This window comes from Perissodus microlepis, chromosome 17 (genome assembly GCF_051167445.1).
Source record: "Perissodus microlepis isolate ML-2025 ecotype Zambia chromosome 17, ASM5116744v1, whole genome shotgun sequence".
NCBI lineage: Eukaryota > Metazoa > Chordata > Actinopteri > Cichliformes > Cichlidae > Perissodus > Perissodus microlepis.
The window spans coordinates 24411687-24430351 of record NC_140477.1 but is presented as its reverse complement, the minus strand read 5'-3'; the positions used below and the strand labels follow the sequence as shown (position 1 = coordinate 24430351).

Below are 18665 nucleotides of genomic sequence, written 5' to 3'. Positions count from 1 at the left end.
TCAAACTGTGTTAACTTTGGCATTTTCCGTAATGAAAAATCATTTTTAATGCTAAAGAAACAACAAACTATGTGTTAAACACTATAAAGAAAACGTATGAAGACAGAGTTTGAAATAGTTTTTTGCCAAGTTATCTGTTATCTGACCTAATGCTGGTTCATCCCTGAAGTTTGTGCATTATTTCCTGCTTGAATGATTCATACATCAGTGTTGAGTAACTTAACAAACAAAAAACCTGCCCACTGAAATTGGTCAGGTGCAAAAAAATCAGGACTAATACATGTAGTACAAGAATGCAAGAGTAAAGTATATGCAAATACAAAAAAATAGGTCTAACTGCTTGGGGCCGTCTAACAGTGAGGGGCTGTCAGGAGACGTGACCTGAGCAATGACAGCAGGCAAAGATCAAAGCGAAACCCTGGAAGAGTCAGACATATGTGAAGGAGAAATGGAGGAACATGCCAAAGGAGGAAAAGGGCCATATTCCCTTTCCTGTTCATTCCAGGAGAATTTTCCCAGTATGATATATTCTGCTCGGGCTTCTCCTCTGAGGCCAAACAGACATCTATGAGAACACTGGGCCCCATTATCCCAGTTGCCACCCTCCTCATTTTGTTGCCCTCATTTTGTCAGCTTCTCACAACACACATGATGTATATAATGTAGCTGACAGGTTGATTTCCATATTTCATAATCACAAATATCAGAGCTTACAGCAGCCATGTCATGTGTCATTTCTGGTGTTCAGTCCTGCTGGGCTTATAGAATATTTCAGTTACATCCTAAAAAAAAATGTAGTAGATATTCTGAGGTGCTACACTGACAGAAATAGGAAAAGCATCAGTTGACCTGTTGGATAAATCAGGTTCTTCAACTGTAGTGTTTTCAAAGTGATCATTATCCACTGCCTGGAAGGTTTGTGGTTTAATCCCATCGTCACAATACCAAAACGTAAGTTTTGTCAGCATGTTTCAGCAACAAAGTTCAATTCAGTTCAATTTTAGTTTTATGGCGACAAATCACAACAAATTTCCCTCAAGCTGTTTGTGCATTGAGCAAAACGCAGCGTAAATGTGTGTCTGAGTAAATGAATGTGACTTATATTGTAAAATCACTCGGATGGGTTAACTTCTGATTTTAAAAAACAGAACAAAACATATTTCGATTCTCAGCTTTTTAAGCTGTTACACTATAAAAGATAACCATCATAACAACCATGACTCTCACCAATTGGCTTTACACTTCACATTTAGCATTTTGGCTTCCACCACGCTTTTTTTAGAGAGCCAGAAACAATCATAGGGTGTAATGCTGAAGTTGTCATCTACACACAAACACATGTATTTGTTAATAAACCAACTAATAAAATACTACAATTTCACTCACCAAAACTGAAGCATGAACTTCTTGGAGGTTTCTTTACCACACAGCAGTCGTGTTATTTGTCACATAATTAAATAAAAATGCTCCATAAGCCACCAATTTCACAAACATAGCAAAAGGTTTTAATGAGTTGAAGTAGTGTTGATGAGGCCCAGCAAGCTGCCTGTGTCACTACCACCATGTTATTTCTGTTGGTAACGTTGGCATTTTAACATGGGAGCTTGTTTTGGTACTAAAAGCTACAACTTAGCTGGTACCAACTCCTATTTAGGTCTTACTACATTGACATGAATTAAATCAAGTCGTCCAGCAACTTAAAAACTGTGTATTATACATTTAGAGTGAATGGTCTGATTCTTATATAGTGCTTTTCTACTCTCCTGGAGTACTCAAAGCGTTGTATACAACATGCCTCATTCACCCCCTTCACACCCACTCATGCAAGCACTTCTAAACTTAAGTGCAATCTAACCAACATTCACACTCCGATGTTAGTATCTTGCCCAAAGATATTTGGAATGCAGACTGGAGAAGCCAACCTTCCGATCAGTAGCTGATCTCCTCGACCACCTGAACCACACACTTTATGCACCTTAATATAAATTTCAGTATAGATAAGAAGTTTACCTGGACAAAAAAAGGCCTAACTTATAAATGTATTTCATTATACTGATGTTTCAGAAAGCAAGTTTAACAAATCAGTAGACATCAAATACTTAATTTTACTAACACAATAAATAAAGAGATGAGCCTACGTTTTAATCAGGTGCATCTTAATGAGGTCGAGGATGTTTCATTAACTAACAGGGACAAATGCCAGTAATGGCAACTGCGAATTAGTTTAATTAAGGAGTTTTGATATCATATCCATTAGGAAGTGAGGTGTGAGTGTGTATTAGACAAAGAGCTTAGGCTCTATATAACTGTGTGTGAATGAGTTTTGTAGTAAATATGAATTGAAACAAAAGTTAGCTTGAAGTTCATAAGACATGAACTTCACATCATCTCCAACATGATGTCAGTAAATGGGGCATTTTTCCATCACGGCAACAGATTACAGCATGAAAAAGATCATTGTTCTCAGTCGATATCACGAACCTCAATCAATACCAAAGCTTAGGTCTTCACTCAAACCTGCAGTTTTAGAACTTTTATATCATAAGTAAATGACTAAACTAAACCAGGAGGACTCATACAGGTCCTATACAGAGCCTCGAGGTCCGGTAAGTGTAACCAGTAAAGCCAGCCACAAAAAGGGTAGACAGGCATGCGGATGGTGTGACTCAGAGCTCCAGTGGTTCTCCAGCCACCTTTAGCCTGGCTCTCAAATCCCCCCCTGACAACCGTAGCGTGCAGAAAATAAAAAGACATATTTCTACCCTAAGAGGAGAGAGAGGAAGATTGTGGAGGAGGTGAAGTGGCAGGGGGCAAAAGCAAAACATCAAGCAAGGAGATGAACCCAGTGGGGGTTGGGTGGGTGTTGCTGCAAGCTGAGCAACTGATCGCTGGAAGTGATTTGGCTAAAAACAACATGTCATTATAGGAGCTTGCAGGGGCAAAGTAAACAGCTCGTATTTTTAGAAGGCCAGGAGAGGACAACGGCTGGGTAGCAGAATTCTCCCACTTCCACTGAAGAACGAAGGAATTTGTGAGATGTGGCGTCATCCATCACAGCCTGCTTTATCCATCAGCTGCTCTGTCCTGACAAGGCAACCGGGCCCAACCCATTGACCCCTTCACCAGGCTCAAACTCCAAGCAGCTGGTCAGAAGATGGAGCATGAAATAAGCCCCCAACCTTCAAATCCACGCCCCATAGTAACTGATTTATATGGTGTAGATACAAGCCCTTTATCATTGCTCCTCAACAGGCCCCTATTGAGGAGGGCAGCCAGGTCCTCTAGGCTTGGCTGTCAGTCCTCACTCTCATCATGGTGGGGCTTTTGTTTTTTTGACATATCTTTGGTTTTTATGGCTTGGCCACTCTGATGTTTACCCCTCCAGCTATTAGCAAAGTGTAATTCATAGTCACTGTGATGTCCAATGTATGCGTCATTGTAGACAAATATTGCATTCACTTTTTATGAGGCTTTTTTAATGTCCAATACCATGACTGAGTGAGTGGACGGGTAGGGCTGACGGAGGGGCTTCTTTATGAGATGTTTGGTGTCATAGCGCCATCTAGTGGTGTGACATTTAACAGTATTTAACTGTCATTCATTTATGGCCCTGAACTGACAGGAGAGCATCAACGCTGATGCTGATTGATAAGATGCAGCTCACAGTCTGAGTCTCACTCTCTATCCAGTTGTGTTTACACTTCTTGTGGGAGAAAACAGCAGTAGCTGTATTTCATTTAATTGAATTTCTGTTTTATACAAGCTGAAGTTCCTCAAAGCACTTCATGTTCTAAGATAAATACTCTAAAATATTAGAGAGTAAGTTACAACAATCTGAAATCTGAATAATTCACTTTTAACAGGAAGAAAGCAGGAAGACAGCAAAACCAGACTGCAAGCCTTTTTATATGTTTATTTTGTTAAATAAATGCAGTCTAAGGATGTTAAAAAAAAAAAAAAGTCAAGAGGAAAAAAATCATGTGTTTCTCTCCCATTTTTCACTCTCAGTGCTGCTTAACCTGAACAAGATATGACTCTGGGAACGCTAACCTTTGTGCCAGTAATCTCCTCCCTTTTGATTACTGACCTAAAAAGAGTCGAATCTAAACTATTCTTCATTCTACATGTCAGACCTCATCATTTGTCTGGGATTTTTTTTTCCCCAAGCTTTCAAATATTTTCATTATTTCCAGCTTCACATTAAAACATGACACATATTTGATGCAGCCTCAGACTTCTGGACGTCACTGCATTGACACACTGGCTGTGAGGCAGCTGTGACTAATATTAGTCTGTTAAAGCACCGGCTTGCCGATTTCCCTCTCTTCTGTTCACTGCTCTGATTCGATTGATTCACCACTGCAGGGCCATGCAGAGAGGTTTAAAGGGGTGGGTGCTCAAGCCCCTCTAGCCCCCCCCCCCTGCACATGCCTGCACCACTGAACACAAGCTTACCTGAATGTTTTCAAACTTTGCGCCTGCCCTGCTATGACAAGTAGCGTAAAAAGTCCATTGGACATTTGCATAGGAAAATAGAGATGGAGTCACAGTTTTTGTATACAATGAGGTTTATAAAACACAGCACATATATTTCAAGACATACTATCTTGCACTTGTTTCTTCAACATAGCTTTCAGTCAGGTAATACTTTCTAACTGTATCAAAGAGTGTAACTCTTTTTCCCCATCTCCTTTTGTCCTTCTGTGACTATTTTGTTTCTTCAGCTCAAATCCCAGGAGATCAATCACTTTGAGAGCTTCCATCCTGATAAACACGTCTACTACAAACCTATAATACTGCACAATTAATTAAATTTGCCTTGAAACCAACTTGATCTCTCACCTGAGCACTGGAAGATATTTTACTTATATTAATGTTATGCTGTTGTTAACTGCCTTTTATTGTTTTATTGTGAACAATCTGTTTTAAATATGAACATTTGAAAAATAGTATATTGATGTTTTCTTATTTTGCTTGTCCTTGATGCACCTGGAGTACTGCTGAAATATGACATATCAAATCAGAAAATAATATTATAGTCAAATTTTTCCTGTGGTTCGTTAAAAATGCTGAGGATAATAAATGATTAAATCATTCTGCTGCATTTGATTTACTGGCTACTAAAAGTATTTATCAATTGTTTCCAAAACACAAAGTTTTCACACGAAAAGCTTTCAGGGAAAGTTTGTTTATTATATGTATTTACAGGCTTTTACTAATGAGACATATTCAGCCGGTGGACAGTTTACGGTCAATATGCTATAAACAGGCACTGTTAGGAATACATGCATGCGCGCACACACACACACACTCCTCCGCATGTCCCCTGATAAGAGGAAGTAAATGAATGAATGGATGGATTTACAGACCAGTTTCTATAGCAACTGCATCCAGTTGTATATCTGGTGAAATCTAAGGCAACGTGGATGTACTACAGAGGCACTTTAGGCTGATCCATAGGAGTATTTAGGTGGATATTTAAATTTAAAAAAAAAAAAAAAAATCACAATAAGGAGAAATAATGTAAATATTGTATGTGCATGTTAAATTATCTGTTATAGTGATTTCCAAACACCCTGAAACTTGAAAATACCAAATAAATACAGGGCCAGTATTTTAAGCTTATGTCGGGGAGATCAGTGTGATTTTTGCTTCCCACCTTGGTTTTTTTTTTTTCTTGAGACCTGGAACGTACGTAAAGTACTTTGAGTCAACTTCTATTGTGTAAATGTGCTACAGGATATAAATAAAATATATGTGACACAAAAAGATTCAGACATTTTTCATAGTGCATATTTTTCATTCCCCCCCCCCAAAAAAAATGAAAACAAATGAGTGGACTACATACTGAACACAATAGTATTTATCCTATCGTGCTAGTATTGACCTGATGCCAATACAAGCATTGGTTTAGATACTATCGACATTTGGAACGATCCACCCACCCCCAGTGCTCATACTTCGAGGAGCCGGTTACATCACTCTGATCCCTCACATACTTGCGGACACCTTAAATACAACTTTTCTAAGTGGAGCATCGTCCCTCAGAAACAACATCTGGCCAAGTCACACTTTCAGCAGACAGCAGGAAAATCTTCCCTGCAGTCACACTACTTCAGAAAAAACATGCTACATGAGGTGTTTATCTTTGGTATAAATGACAAGCTGCTAACAAAAGGTTTAACAAAAAAAGTAACACCATTAGCACTGAACCTGTATTCTGCAAAAGTATATTTGAATCAGTTGCACTCAAACACTTCATCCATTTTCTTCTTGGAAAGAAGAGCAGAAATGAGGAAATGTGTTCTTTATGGCCCTTATAACCTTATCAAACATAACACTCATATGAACCCCATCCCAAATGCATTGTTCCTTCATATCAGATTAATTTGCAGAAATTTCTTCACTTATAAAATTGTTCTAAATTCTTTTTTTTAATAATTTAAGAGTTGTAGTGTTAAAAAAAAGCCCTGTCCAAGTCACTGAGTGGAGAAGACATTTTGGTTTAGCCACTTTGCAGCTGAAATCAAGACTAATTTATTCATATAAATAATCATGCTATCATGCATATTTATAGGAAGGAAGCTGAGGAGGCTTCCCATCTGTCACATGTTCGCGTTTAAATATAATGGATACAGACTGGTATCAGAAGTGGAAGCTGTTCTATATAGAAGTGACAACTACTGGAATATTTAATCTTCTTTGGAGATCCCGCTGGGGTAATGCTGCACAGGTTCCTCCACCTCAATCACCTCCACCACCAGGTCACGGATCTCCTTGACGCAGTCCAGAGGCCGTGCTTGGGCAGGACTGGAAGGTGTCTCCTCTTGAACGGGTTCACTAGACAGAGATGCTGTCATTTTCTCCACCTCCTCTGCTTCCACCTCTATAATGGCTCCAGTTCCAATGACAGTGCCACTCTTCACCTCTGTCTGGACTGGCATTAGCACCTTGTCACTTGCTGTTATGTCCTCAGTAGCATCTCCTGAACCCACTGGTGACTTCCTGATGTTAGCTTCGCCCTCCAAAATGTCTGAGGATGTTGACACGTCATCTGTGGACTCAACATCTGAGGGATGAGACTCGCTTCCCACTGACACAGCCAGAGAGCTCGTCTCTGAGAAAGCAACTGGTTCTGCATCCCCTACGTTCTCACTGAGGACTATTCCTCCTAGTGCTTCACCACTAGGTGGAGCCTCGACCATGATTTCTGGGTTCTCACACTGTGTCTTTGCTTCAGTATTGGCAGGCAAGGATTCAGTTCCTTCTGCTGAAAGGTTAGAAGCATTGAGAGATTCTGCCTGTTTTGGTGCTTCTGTTGTTGTTGTTATACTTCCTACAGCAGTGGGAGGTTCTGCTTCTTGTGGAGCATCTGCGCTGTTCGTTTCAGGCTCAGCAGCTGTCTTAGTTTCTTCTGTTTTGACAGAAATCACATCTTCATGCATCACAATCGCTGGAACTGCTGCTGCTGTATCATTTGTGCAGCTCTCTGGCATGTTCTCTATTAAATCAGGGCTGTTGAGGTTACTATTGCTTCCTGCTTCTTCCGCAGCAGTTTGGATGACATCTTCAGCTTTAAGTGCTGGTAGGTCTGATTCCTGACTGCCAGAGGAACCAGTACCAACCCCTGTTTCAACCTTCCCCAGAGGTGTCTCACCCACTATCATGTCCTTTAAGGCCTCACTCTGAAGCTGGTCTTTCCCTTCCTCCTGCTGTTCTTGCTTCTGGGAGCTGGCAAAGACATAATTAGAAGCAAGTGGAGAAGGCTGGGGCTCTAAAGAAGGTTTATTGAGGGAAGCCAGTGTCATGGCTGGGCTGCCAGGAGTAGATGATGGCAAGGAAGAGAGGCTAGACTGACTGGTCAGGTCGCGCTTGTCTGTGAACAAGTTGTACTTCTTTAGGTTGGCTGCCTCCTTCACCACTGCAGAATGACAGAACAAACAGGAGGATAGATTAGAGGTAACTCTTCACCTGTGTCTGGGGAAAGGCTGTGTGTTGCTAAGTTGCCATAATTAGTCTTTTTGTACCTTTAGTGACTTCCTTGTCCAGAATTTGCAGAAGGATGTTTTCATAAACATTGTCAACATGAACGAAGCTTGAATGGTCACTATAGATGGTCTGTTCAAGACCCTGAAGCTCCTGTATAGAGGGACAAAGTGTCAGGCTTTGTTGAGGGATATGTGTGTTACATAGTGTATACAAATATAAAATCCCATAGACCTGGCGTCCACATATGTGGACATCATATTTTAGGTTGTCTCGACCAAAATACTAAATGTTACTTTACAAGGGCCTGATATCCACTTACGAGGACATTATACTGCCTTTATTCTATCAAAATTTAAAGCGAATGTCCTCGTAAGTATATCTCATTTTTCTCAGAAACAAAAATCAGGTACAAAAAATAAATAAATAAAAAAAATAAAAAAATAAAAAAATCACAAAATTCTTTGTTTTTACATTCATCAGATCCCAATCAGCCCAAATAGCAAAGAGAAATTAAAAATGCATGCCATGGAAGAGTTCGGGTCTTTAAATTTTCATTAAATCAAAATACAAGAGAACGTGATAAATTTCCTTGAAAATCTTATTTGAAAGACACATAAACTATACAAGGTATTCCCTATAAATTGCTAATGCTGCTCAGTCATATGCAAACTGTTAAGCCAATGTATGTCCCACCTGCCAATGGGACACAAATGTCAATATAAGAGCAGTAAATTTAGGTCAGAGTAATGAGTAATATCACAAACTGACCACCTCCAAAATTGGCAGTTTGCTATACCTGTATGGACCAACAGCCATTATGGGGACAAATTCCCGTCCCCATGAGTTTTAAGGCATTTTTGACACCCAAAATGTGGTTTTAGTGTCAGGGTTACAATTAAGTTATTGTTAGGTTTAGCCTAAGGATTAGAGTTAGGCATTAATTTTTGATGTTTAGGGTTAGGGTAAGCATTATGTCAATTAGATGTCCCTGGGGTTAGGGGTATGGTTAGGGTTAAAATAAGCTAGGGTTGATAAAGCAACTACTATTAATTGTAGAGTTATGGTAGGAACAGATGTGCTGGAATTTAATGTCCATAGAAAGACATTATGCTGTGTGTGTGTGAAAGACAGAGCCCTCACAGGTTTGCAGGTAGACACCAGGCTCTTCTTGATGAAGGGCAGAGTGATGGAAACCAGAGCTTCCTGGAAGATTCTCTTCCTCACCGTGCTGCTGTCATAGTCGTATTTCTGCAAGAAGATGGAATAAAACCAGTCAGTGCATCTGGAGGAGAGTTTATTAGTTTTAGATAAAAAGGACCTATTCTGATTGTTATCTGTTACAAGCATTTGGCCTACAGTTCTGATGACATTTCTGTATACAAGTGAACATTTCATATTAGGGGGTAGATGTGAACCTCACCTGCACCTGGTTACAATTTTCTCATGTCTTAACTAGAAACTTGGGAACTTAAGTTTTGTTTTAGATGACAAACTGACCTTGAGCACTATGTGTTTGACCTTCTCAGTGGCAGAGCTGGCGTTGTCTGGGTTGTCCTGGATGGCTTTGTAGAGCAGCTGCTCGAAGGTAAAAGCTGCATTCTCAATCAGCTAAAATGAAGAAGCAGAGAATTAAATTGGACTTAACACTCACAATATGTTATGATATAATTTTTTTTTGCTATCACTGTACACTATAAAAACTTAATCCAAATTTTCTGGAGCTAATCTAAGGAGCTTGGAAAGAAAAGTTGCTTGAAGACGTTTCACCTCTCATCCGAGGGGAAAGGTTTCACAATGAGCTCACCCGAAACCCTGGCTGATTGTGACCCACACCCGTTTTCACACCTTGGCTCATGTGATTCTACTTTGTTTACTGCCACTCAACAGGAGTGAACTCACATTTAGCTAATTATCCAGTTGATTTGACAAAATCAACAGTTTATTTCTAATAAGAAAAGGGAAGCTCATATTACGAATCACCAGCAATCATAAACTACACTAAGTAAATAAACTATCACCAGTGTTTCATAAAATGCTGATTCACAAACGAGTTGTGAAATCCTTACACTCACTCCATCTCAGTAGAAATACCCTCTCAGAAGGAGGGAAAGGGAATTCAAATAAATCGCCATCTGAATGACAGCATGAAGCTGTACCTGCTGCAAATCGATCTGAGCACTGTGCATCACTCCTGTGGTGTCGGAGAATCCAAACCTCGCCTGCAAGTGCTGCAGTTTAACCTGCAGGGAACCGATCTTCTCATAGCAGTTCAGCAGGTTCGGTTTTGCCATGGCGTCGAGAGACTGAGAGACGAAGAGACGAAGAGAGAAGAAGACAGAGTAGAAATTAATGAGATTAATAGACAAGGTTTGTCTGTTCACTTTCACAAGGTATGAAAGTGAGTGCAAATGGTCACTTTGTGTCAGCCGTGCAACAGACTGGTGACCTGTCCAGCATGTATCCAGCTTAATATCTAATAGGTCACCAACAACTTATGTAGAGGTAAATTTGGGCTTGAGGAAACATCTAGTTTCTGAAAAAATCCCCTGTATTAAAGAAAAACTCTACTCCTAACCTTAGTTAACTCTTTCCTGTGAATGTTATAAAGTTGAAGGTTTAAAATGAGATGAATCAGCCCAACCAAAAGTAATTCTCTGGAGTGTAACAGGTTTGTTCCGTTATCCATCCATCCATCCATCCATCTTCATCCGCTTTATCCGAGGCCGGGTCGCGGGGGCAGCAGCCTAAGCAGAGAGGCCCAGACCTCCCTCTCCCCAGCCACCTCCTCCAGCTTATCCGGGGGAACACCAAGGCGTTCCCAGGCCAGCCGAGAGATATAATCTCTCCAGCGTGTCCTGGGTCTGCCCCGGGGCCTCCTCCCGGTGGGACATGCCCGGAACACCTCACCCAGGAGGCATCCTTGTCAGATGCAAAAACCACCTCAACTGGCTCCTTTCGATGTGAAGCAGCAGCGGCTCTACTCTGAGCCCCTCCCAGATGGCCAAACTTCTCACCCTGTTCCGTTACATCAGAAAAAAACCAAACAAGTGAAATTCCAACCAACCTGTTTCAGCTGTTCGTTACCACATCCCTGCTTGATGTCCTGATACACTTGGTCCATCATGTTTTCACTTAGTTGCCGTCCTTCCTGGAACCCAGTGCTGATTGGCTCCATCAGCTCCTCCAGGACTGAGCCTAGGTACGGCTGGACAGAGTCGGAACACAGCTTCTCAGCTGGCTCTGACACTTTGGCTGGAGAAAAAAAAAATTACATTTGAGAAAACAGCCCAATTCCGTCACTCTGTATTCCCTATACGAAGCTGCACTTCATTAGATCATTACATGGAGAGGAATGCAACACATCATTCTGTTTCTGAATGTTCTAAGTAACAAGGCTATCAGATAGATGAGAATACCTCGGATTTTTTCCTCGAGCTGCCTTCTTGAGTTGAGGATCTGGTCCATGTCGGAGTGAATCAGCACCTCTTGCTGCCGAACAGACACCCGACATTCCTCCTTCAATGCTGATAGCCCCTCAAACATGTCCTCCTGGACCAGGATATATACTGCCTCCACCATCTGAGAGAAGGTAGCAAATTCATGAAAAAGATGTTTTTTGTTTTTTTTTAAAAATGAATTTCAGCTCTTTTTTAAAAAAGAAAAATGACTTCCAAGAGTGCAGAAAAGAGCCCGGAGACTTCATGAATAATGTATTAGTGCACGACTTTTTCCAGATATAACCCTGAAAAACAGACTTCCATTCATTTTTCCTTTCAACAGCTGGGAAATGAAATCATATATTTCTTAGAAACTGCATCAGTTGCAAACATAAATGACTCACAGCAAACCAAACTCTCTTCTTCTCAGTCTTTTTGGCTTTGAGGCCAGGCAGCATGTCTTTCTCCAGAGACGGCAGCAGCTGCTCCATCACCATGTTGGCCATCACCTAGAGTTAACGTACATAGAAAATATCTCAGGTTTGTCTCATCATCATCCAAACGAGGCCAGAATAAACTTTTATAAACCCTCAGGTTTTACTAGTAAGACAGGATTTCAATATTTTTTAAATAACGGGGAAAAAAACAAAAGCAAAAAACAAAAACATAGTGTCTGTTCATCTCTTCTATTTCATAACAAAAACACACCATTTATATATCGATATATATACACACATAAAAAGAGTGTTCTCTGGAATATTTCTCAAACCTATGTCAGGAAAAATGTCCAACAAACCCCGAGTTTAGAAATTAACTCTGAGCTGATTAACTCTGAGAATATTAGCTAGTTACTTCAATCAACTCTGAGTATATTCAAACAGGGTTCAGCACGTACATGAGTAGAGAAAGGAAGCCATCGTGAATTGAGCTCCAATAACACACGTTGCTCTGTGGCAACAGGTAAATAAAGAGCAAAGCCTCCATTATAATCTGAGGGATACTGATGCATGGGAGTGTGGATGTTTTAATTAGCTTAAAATATTTATTTATTTTCCTTTGGTCATCATTTACCCCATTGGTACTTTAATTTAATGAAGATAAACTGTATATAAACTGTATCAAGGCCTGATAGCCCAATGTCTTTGTGTGCAGACCCACTCAGACTGATTTAGCTGATTTTCAGTGGAAAAAAATATAAATTTTCTGTGAATTTCAGACTCTGTGCCTTGTAAAAGACTGTTTGACAACATTTAAATTTACACTGTTCTCGAATATACTCCAGTGGCTCCAGCAAGTGTTTGTGTTTTACGCATGTTTAGTTTGTTGTTATAGCAGAGGACAAATTCCTTCTATAATGCTAAGAGGAAGACTCGCCTGGATTGGAGACTGTTACGAAAATGTCATGTGGGTAAAGGCATAGTTTATGTTCACTGCCCCAAATTATTATATCTCTTTCTAATAGTCTGTGCTAGTGGCTTAATATATAATGGGAAAAGTACGGGGACAAAGAATCATCATTGCCGGTAGCCTCTTTCAAGGTCCACATGGTGAAACAAATTGCCATTTATTTTAATTAGAGTAATAGGAGACTGATGGAATGATTTCACACCTCTGATTATGCAGACATCAAAGCCAAAACAGTATTCCCCCAAAAAACTGAATCAAAGCCCTTTTAAGTTTCAAGGCTTAAAACTATTGATTCTTCAGAGGAATTTTGCATGTGGTCAATGAGATTCCTAACATAAGCCAATGTGTGTGTTTTATAAGAAGCCTGTTTGATCTACATCTATAAGGTAGAATAGACAGAATGCCTTTTGTTGCCACTATACACATGTACATGTCCAGAGGTGCGTTACACAGCTAATAAGTCAACCTAGCTATCCTAGCTTTCCTGTACTATCCTTTATCCATTTAATTTTCATTTTGTAAATGTATTTACATGTATTAATTATGTAGCCATTTCACTATTTATACTTAAGTAAATATTCATCCTCAGTATTACTATGTTGGGAGAAATAACTGTTGCTAAGAAAAATAAAGAAAAGAGACATACCCTTGCATCACTTCCTATCAGCATGTCCCAGGCTTCGTATTTGCCTTTGTCCTGTCTGTAGAGCTGAATAGCTTTAAGGAAGGCCTGAACTTCACAAGTCTTTTTCTTCAGGAAGTCTGACAGAGGGAAGAGAAAAAAGTCAGATATGCAGGGAGCTTTGAGAAAATGAATTCACTGTTAAAACATTGGGCCATTGCGCTCGCTTGTTTTATCTTAATCATTTATTCATCAGCTGATTTTAACAGTACTTCACTGATCGCACACAGCAGATATTTATCTTTCATCTTGATGCTCAGATGACAAAATTGTCACACGACAGTCTTTGTGGCACAACGGCCAGTCATAATCCTCTCAGTTTTTTGTAATCCGGCGCACTGCGCAATGGCTGCCACAGCTGGGTAGAAGACACGAGTGTATGATCATGTTGGTTTTTACCACCATTTTAATGATCTTGCGTGGGTTCTCTCTGGGTACTTCGGCTTCTTTCCACAGTCCAAAGACATGCAGTTAGTTGGGATAGGTTAACTGGAAACTCTAAATTACCCATAGGTGTGAATGCAGCAGCTTCCTGCAGCTTAACTGCGGGTGTAAATACAAGCGACCGTGAGACGAAGTTGTGGGGCCGAGCGAAGCGACCATTGTGGCGGGTACGCTGTAGCCTCTCTGTCAGCGCTCAATACTCCATCCACAACCCATTCAGCCTGCCATTATTATTCATCTTTTCTCTGACTACAGTCCACAAGCTGCTGGGTTAATGTTAACAGATGGCTCATGTGACTATCAGGGAACTGCTAGTTTAATGGATAATGTTAACATGTGTACTGGCAGAGTTAACATTTAAAATATATAATTAACACTTCAGTCTTGTTGAAACTGGAACTTTACCGATCTCTCTGAAAGTCTTCATAAAGGGTTGTTCGGTGTTATGAACATTAACTACTTACACTATTAGTAAGAGGATGAACTGTGTGCCTGAGGAGGTAAGGACATCCTTTTCTGTAGCATCTTACCTTGGTTCTGGTGTCTGATGCAGTCTGATAGGATGGAAATGAAGGTAGCCTGTGTGGCCTGTTGTTTGAAGCAGAAATAGGAGTCCCTTCTGTAGGGCAGACGCAGGTAGACTGGAAACTGTCCCGGCATCCCTGCCATAGGTGGAGCAAAGTCCTCTTTTGCACCTGAAACAGAAAAGAGTAGATGAAAGTCTACATGTGCTGCTAGTGAGCAGCTGTCAAATGACCAGAACCATTTATTCTTTAACTTTGTAGTGCACTAAAAATTAGATAACGGTAGCAGGCTAGACAAGATTACTTTGATTATGATGTAGGAGAAGGTAATGGAAAATAGGTATTCATCTCCAAGTCAATACCTTAGGCTTATTACTGTAAACAGTATGACACTGCAGTATATTTCTAACTAAGCAGCTCTTTCTATTTCGCTTGACAATACTTTCCTTAACAAATACCATGCATTTTGGGATCAACTTGAAAGAAAAGCAGATATGAAATGTAAAAGTGAGATCAGAGGTCAAATGTGAACGATATTAGAAAGCAATCTTTAATGTGATTTTATCATATCTTAGATGTTGCCATTACAAAGGCAGTATCATTTTAAGCATAATTTTAAAGACAAACATTTTATGAAGGTTTGACCGTCTTAAACATTGAACCTTTGATCTCTTCTTAATGTGATATAATGTAATGTGATATTTATAATTTTCTTATCATTCCCTACATGCCTACAGACAATATTGCCAAAAGCATTTGCCTGTTTGCCTTCTCATACATATGAACTTGAGAATTGTTAATCCAGAGGGTTTAATGTGATGTCGACACCCTTTGCAGCTATAACAGCTTCAACTCTTCTGGGAAGCGCCTTCCACAAAGTTTAGGAGTGCATTTATTTAATTTTTGATGATTCTTCTAGAGGCACATTTGTGAGATCAGACACTGGTGTTGGACAAGAAGGTCTAGGTCTCCGTTTCTATTCATCCCACAAGTGTTAAAGTTCTTTATGAACCTTGTTTTGTACACTGGAAAATAGTTGTATTGGAACAGGAAAGGGCCATCCCCCCTTCCACAAAGTTGGGCACCCTCCAAACCCAGATTCGTCCCATGGATTACCAGACAGAAATGCGTGACTCTAGAAATATGTTGTTGATCATGAAGTAGTGTACAGGCAACATCCATTGAAAAATACAAATGAAACACATGCAAACAGAGAACATCACATTTACAGGGGGACAATGAAATGAACACAATATATAGGAAAAAAGGATTTATAATGAATCCCTTTTGAAAAGCATATAGATTTTAATAATCACTGTGTGCGACACAATGTGTGTAGAAGGTTTAGTTCAGATTGGCCCACCCTCTGAGGAGCTACGGTACATACGAACATATATACGCTACGATTATTGTTGATTATTATTATAAAATAATAATTGATAAAATAACCATTTTTGTTTGGACATTTAAATTCATTAAACCATATTAAACCAAAAGCAACTGACTTCTTCCAGTTAAAGAAAGGTCTAAGATAAAGCCTATGATGTCATCACGAGCCAAAACTATGGTTTTATTACAGAAATGATGGCAAAAGGTAGATAAAAGCATTGGCTGTGAGTAGAGCAATGTGGAAAATGAACCCATCACACAGTTACACATTATTCTTACTAAAATATAAAGCGTAATATAAACTTTCATCATTCAGCTGGCTTTTTAAATATACTAACTAATTGCTATAACATTAACATTAACATAAATATTAGCAGTGGAAGAAAGGGTATTATTTAATATTCTACATTTGGTTTTTCCAAATTTGTCAAAGATTTTTAATAAAAATTCAGCTAACGTTACTAACACTGATATTAGAGAATCTCCTAACAAGGTGGCTTTAAAGAGAGAGTAGCTAATACTAATGGCAGTTTAAGGTAAGGGTTATTTTGAACTGCCAGTTATCGGGAGTTAATTTAGAAGAAGAGATTTGAAGACAAGAGACAGACACGACCATAGTCCCCTTTATAGCACATATAAACGTATCGTGCAATGCCTACATATAGTTTAGACAATATTAAATTGAAAATGTTCTCTACTGGAATTCAATGTCTTCTAAAATTACTGTCTGATGACTGCTTTGTTGTGTGATAGAGGAAATTTGCAAAGCTTTATTAAGAACCCAGTACCATAAGGCGATGTCATAAAAGTGTAAGTGAATCTAATGACTCTTAAACCATATGTTAATCCAGTGGTTCCCAAATTTTTTCTGCTAGGCCTCCCTTTGTTTTACTAACACATCCTCACACAACCATATTTTGTTTCCAAACTCTAACATTTCGTAAACAATTAAACAAATAGAAGTAAACTGCAATAAATCACAGACAGTAATAAAATACACTAATTCTTTTACGCTACATCCACACCTACACGGGTATTTTTGAAAACGCAGCTGTTTCTATGCGTTTGGGCCTTTCGGCCACACGTCAACGGTGTTTCGAATCACCGACAATGGAGACCCCTTTTTGCGTTTACGTGTGGACAAGGAATACAGAGTTCGTCACGCAACGTCAAAGGTATGTGCCCTTTCTCAAGTCACGCTGTGCGCCACGTTATTGTGACAAAAAAAGAAAGAAAAATAGTTGTATTAGGTGTTTTACTCACAGATTTCATCAGGAAAACATTTATCCACAAGAGCCATGTACGCCTCTTCTGCCGTCAGAACCTTGCCCCCTGTAGGCAGGAGCTTGTGGCATGGAGGAGCTCCTTTAACAAAGGTCTGAAGAAAGAAGCCACAGAATGAATAAGAGGGGCCCCTTATGTAGATGCCTTTGATTTGCTGACATCACTTTCACAGACTCACCTCAACGCTTTCGTGACACTCCAGGCAGTAGTTGGCTCTCACCACCACATACCTCTCCCGCCACTTCCTGGTGTCATCAAAGTAAAAGACACTTTCCTCATATAGCACTTCACCCTCCTCTGGAGCCGCCTGGTGAACACGAACACGTGCATGAAAATTTCTACCTGCTCGTCTTTGAGTTGATTATAAACTCAGTTTGCATATCAGAACATATCAGAGTTGAGCCTCCAGGCTATTGTGGACTGCATGATGAACTTTAACTGTTTCTGCTTTTAAAAGAATTCATTAAAATGCGTTTCTTACTTTGTTGTAGCCGGCTGCCAGGTCAATTTTAAAATGCAGGACGTGATCAGGTCTTTCACAGTGAATGCTCTGTTTTTTATACCTTCCTTATTTTAGTATAGCTTTTCCAAAATGCAGCTATTCTACAATTATTAAATTGTTTAGAGGTTATCGTGTTGTATTCTCTATTTATTAGTAGGTGGTGAAATATAGATTTACCTTGACAATCCTCTTTTCCAGTCTTATTGACAGAAGTGCTTAAAGCACACACGTTTAGTGCTCTATATAAAGAGTGCTTTTACCTCTCACACATATTGCAGTGTTACTTCAGTCTCTATTGTGTGTTTAACGTCTTCATTTTTCCCTCAGTATAGGGTTATCTTCTTTTGTAAAATCAGCTGCTCTGTTCCCAGCAGCCTACACTTCCCGGTATTTGTGTTTGTGATTGGCCAGATGCTGCAAGCACCACCCCTTTCATGTGAACACACAGGGGAAACCCCTGTGTGTATATTATTGATTCAGCTCGGGTGAAAAGTTGCTAAGATAAGGGTTGTACGAAGCACACGTATCATGGATCTTCGCTGTTACATTTCTCCAGTACATTTTAAAAGACATACCCTGTGTTTGAGCAGCTGTGTGATCTTCTGTTTGTGCTGTTCCACATCATCTTCTACCTGAGAGAACTGAGCCACAGAGAACTGTTTCCTGTAGTACGGGCTGAACTCTTCCAGCACAGCCTCGGCCTGGCCTGCAACAATACAGAAGAAAGGCCGCGTTTTAATACATTGCTATTGAAGCTTAGAAAAGCACATATTATTGTTGGGGATGGGTGGTGAAAACTGAACACTGAAGCTGTGAATGGATGGTGGTCAGATTACAGACAGACTAACAAAGAGACTGAAATGCAAACCAGGAAGTTTAGACCAAGGGGAAAGCTGTAGAGCTGCACTTAGTGTGAATTGAGTTATTTTGCAATGCCAAAAATACAAAAATTAGTCTACAGCAGCGTGAAGACCAATTGTGAAGACCAAAGGAAATGAGATAAGAGA

The 18665-nt window shown here is 39.8% G+C and overlaps 1 protein-coding gene across 1 annotated transcript in view; it reads right to left on the bottom strand.

Moving 5' to 3' along the window:
• Positions 1-5172: 5172 nt before the first annotated feature.
• LOC146369710 (protein Niban 1-like) overlaps positions 5173-18665 on the bottom strand; it is a 28557-nt gene continuing 15064 nt past the window's right edge. Inside the window, exons 2-14 of the mRNA XM_084910362.1 lie at positions 18234-18364; positions 17335-17463; positions 17136-17250; positions 14490-14654; positions 13480-13595; positions 11831-11935; positions 11406-11568; positions 11054-11241; positions 10146-10292; positions 9487-9597; positions 9130-9237; positions 8028-8139; positions 5173-7921 (exon numbers count right to left, since the gene is read on the bottom strand). Of these exons, the coding sequence (XP_084766488.1) occupies positions 6693-7921; positions 8028-8139; positions 9130-9237; positions 9487-9597; positions 10146-10292; positions 11054-11241; positions 11406-11568; positions 11831-11935; positions 13480-13595; positions 14490-14654; positions 17136-17250; positions 17335-17463; positions 18234-18364 (2819 nt within the window). The 3' untranslated portion in view covers positions 5173-6692. The remainder of the gene's footprint in view (positions 7922-8027; positions 8140-9129; positions 9238-9486; positions 9598-10145; positions 10293-11053; positions 11242-11405; positions 11569-11830; positions 11936-13479; positions 13596-14489; positions 14655-17135; positions 17251-17334; positions 17464-18233; positions 18365-18665) is intronic.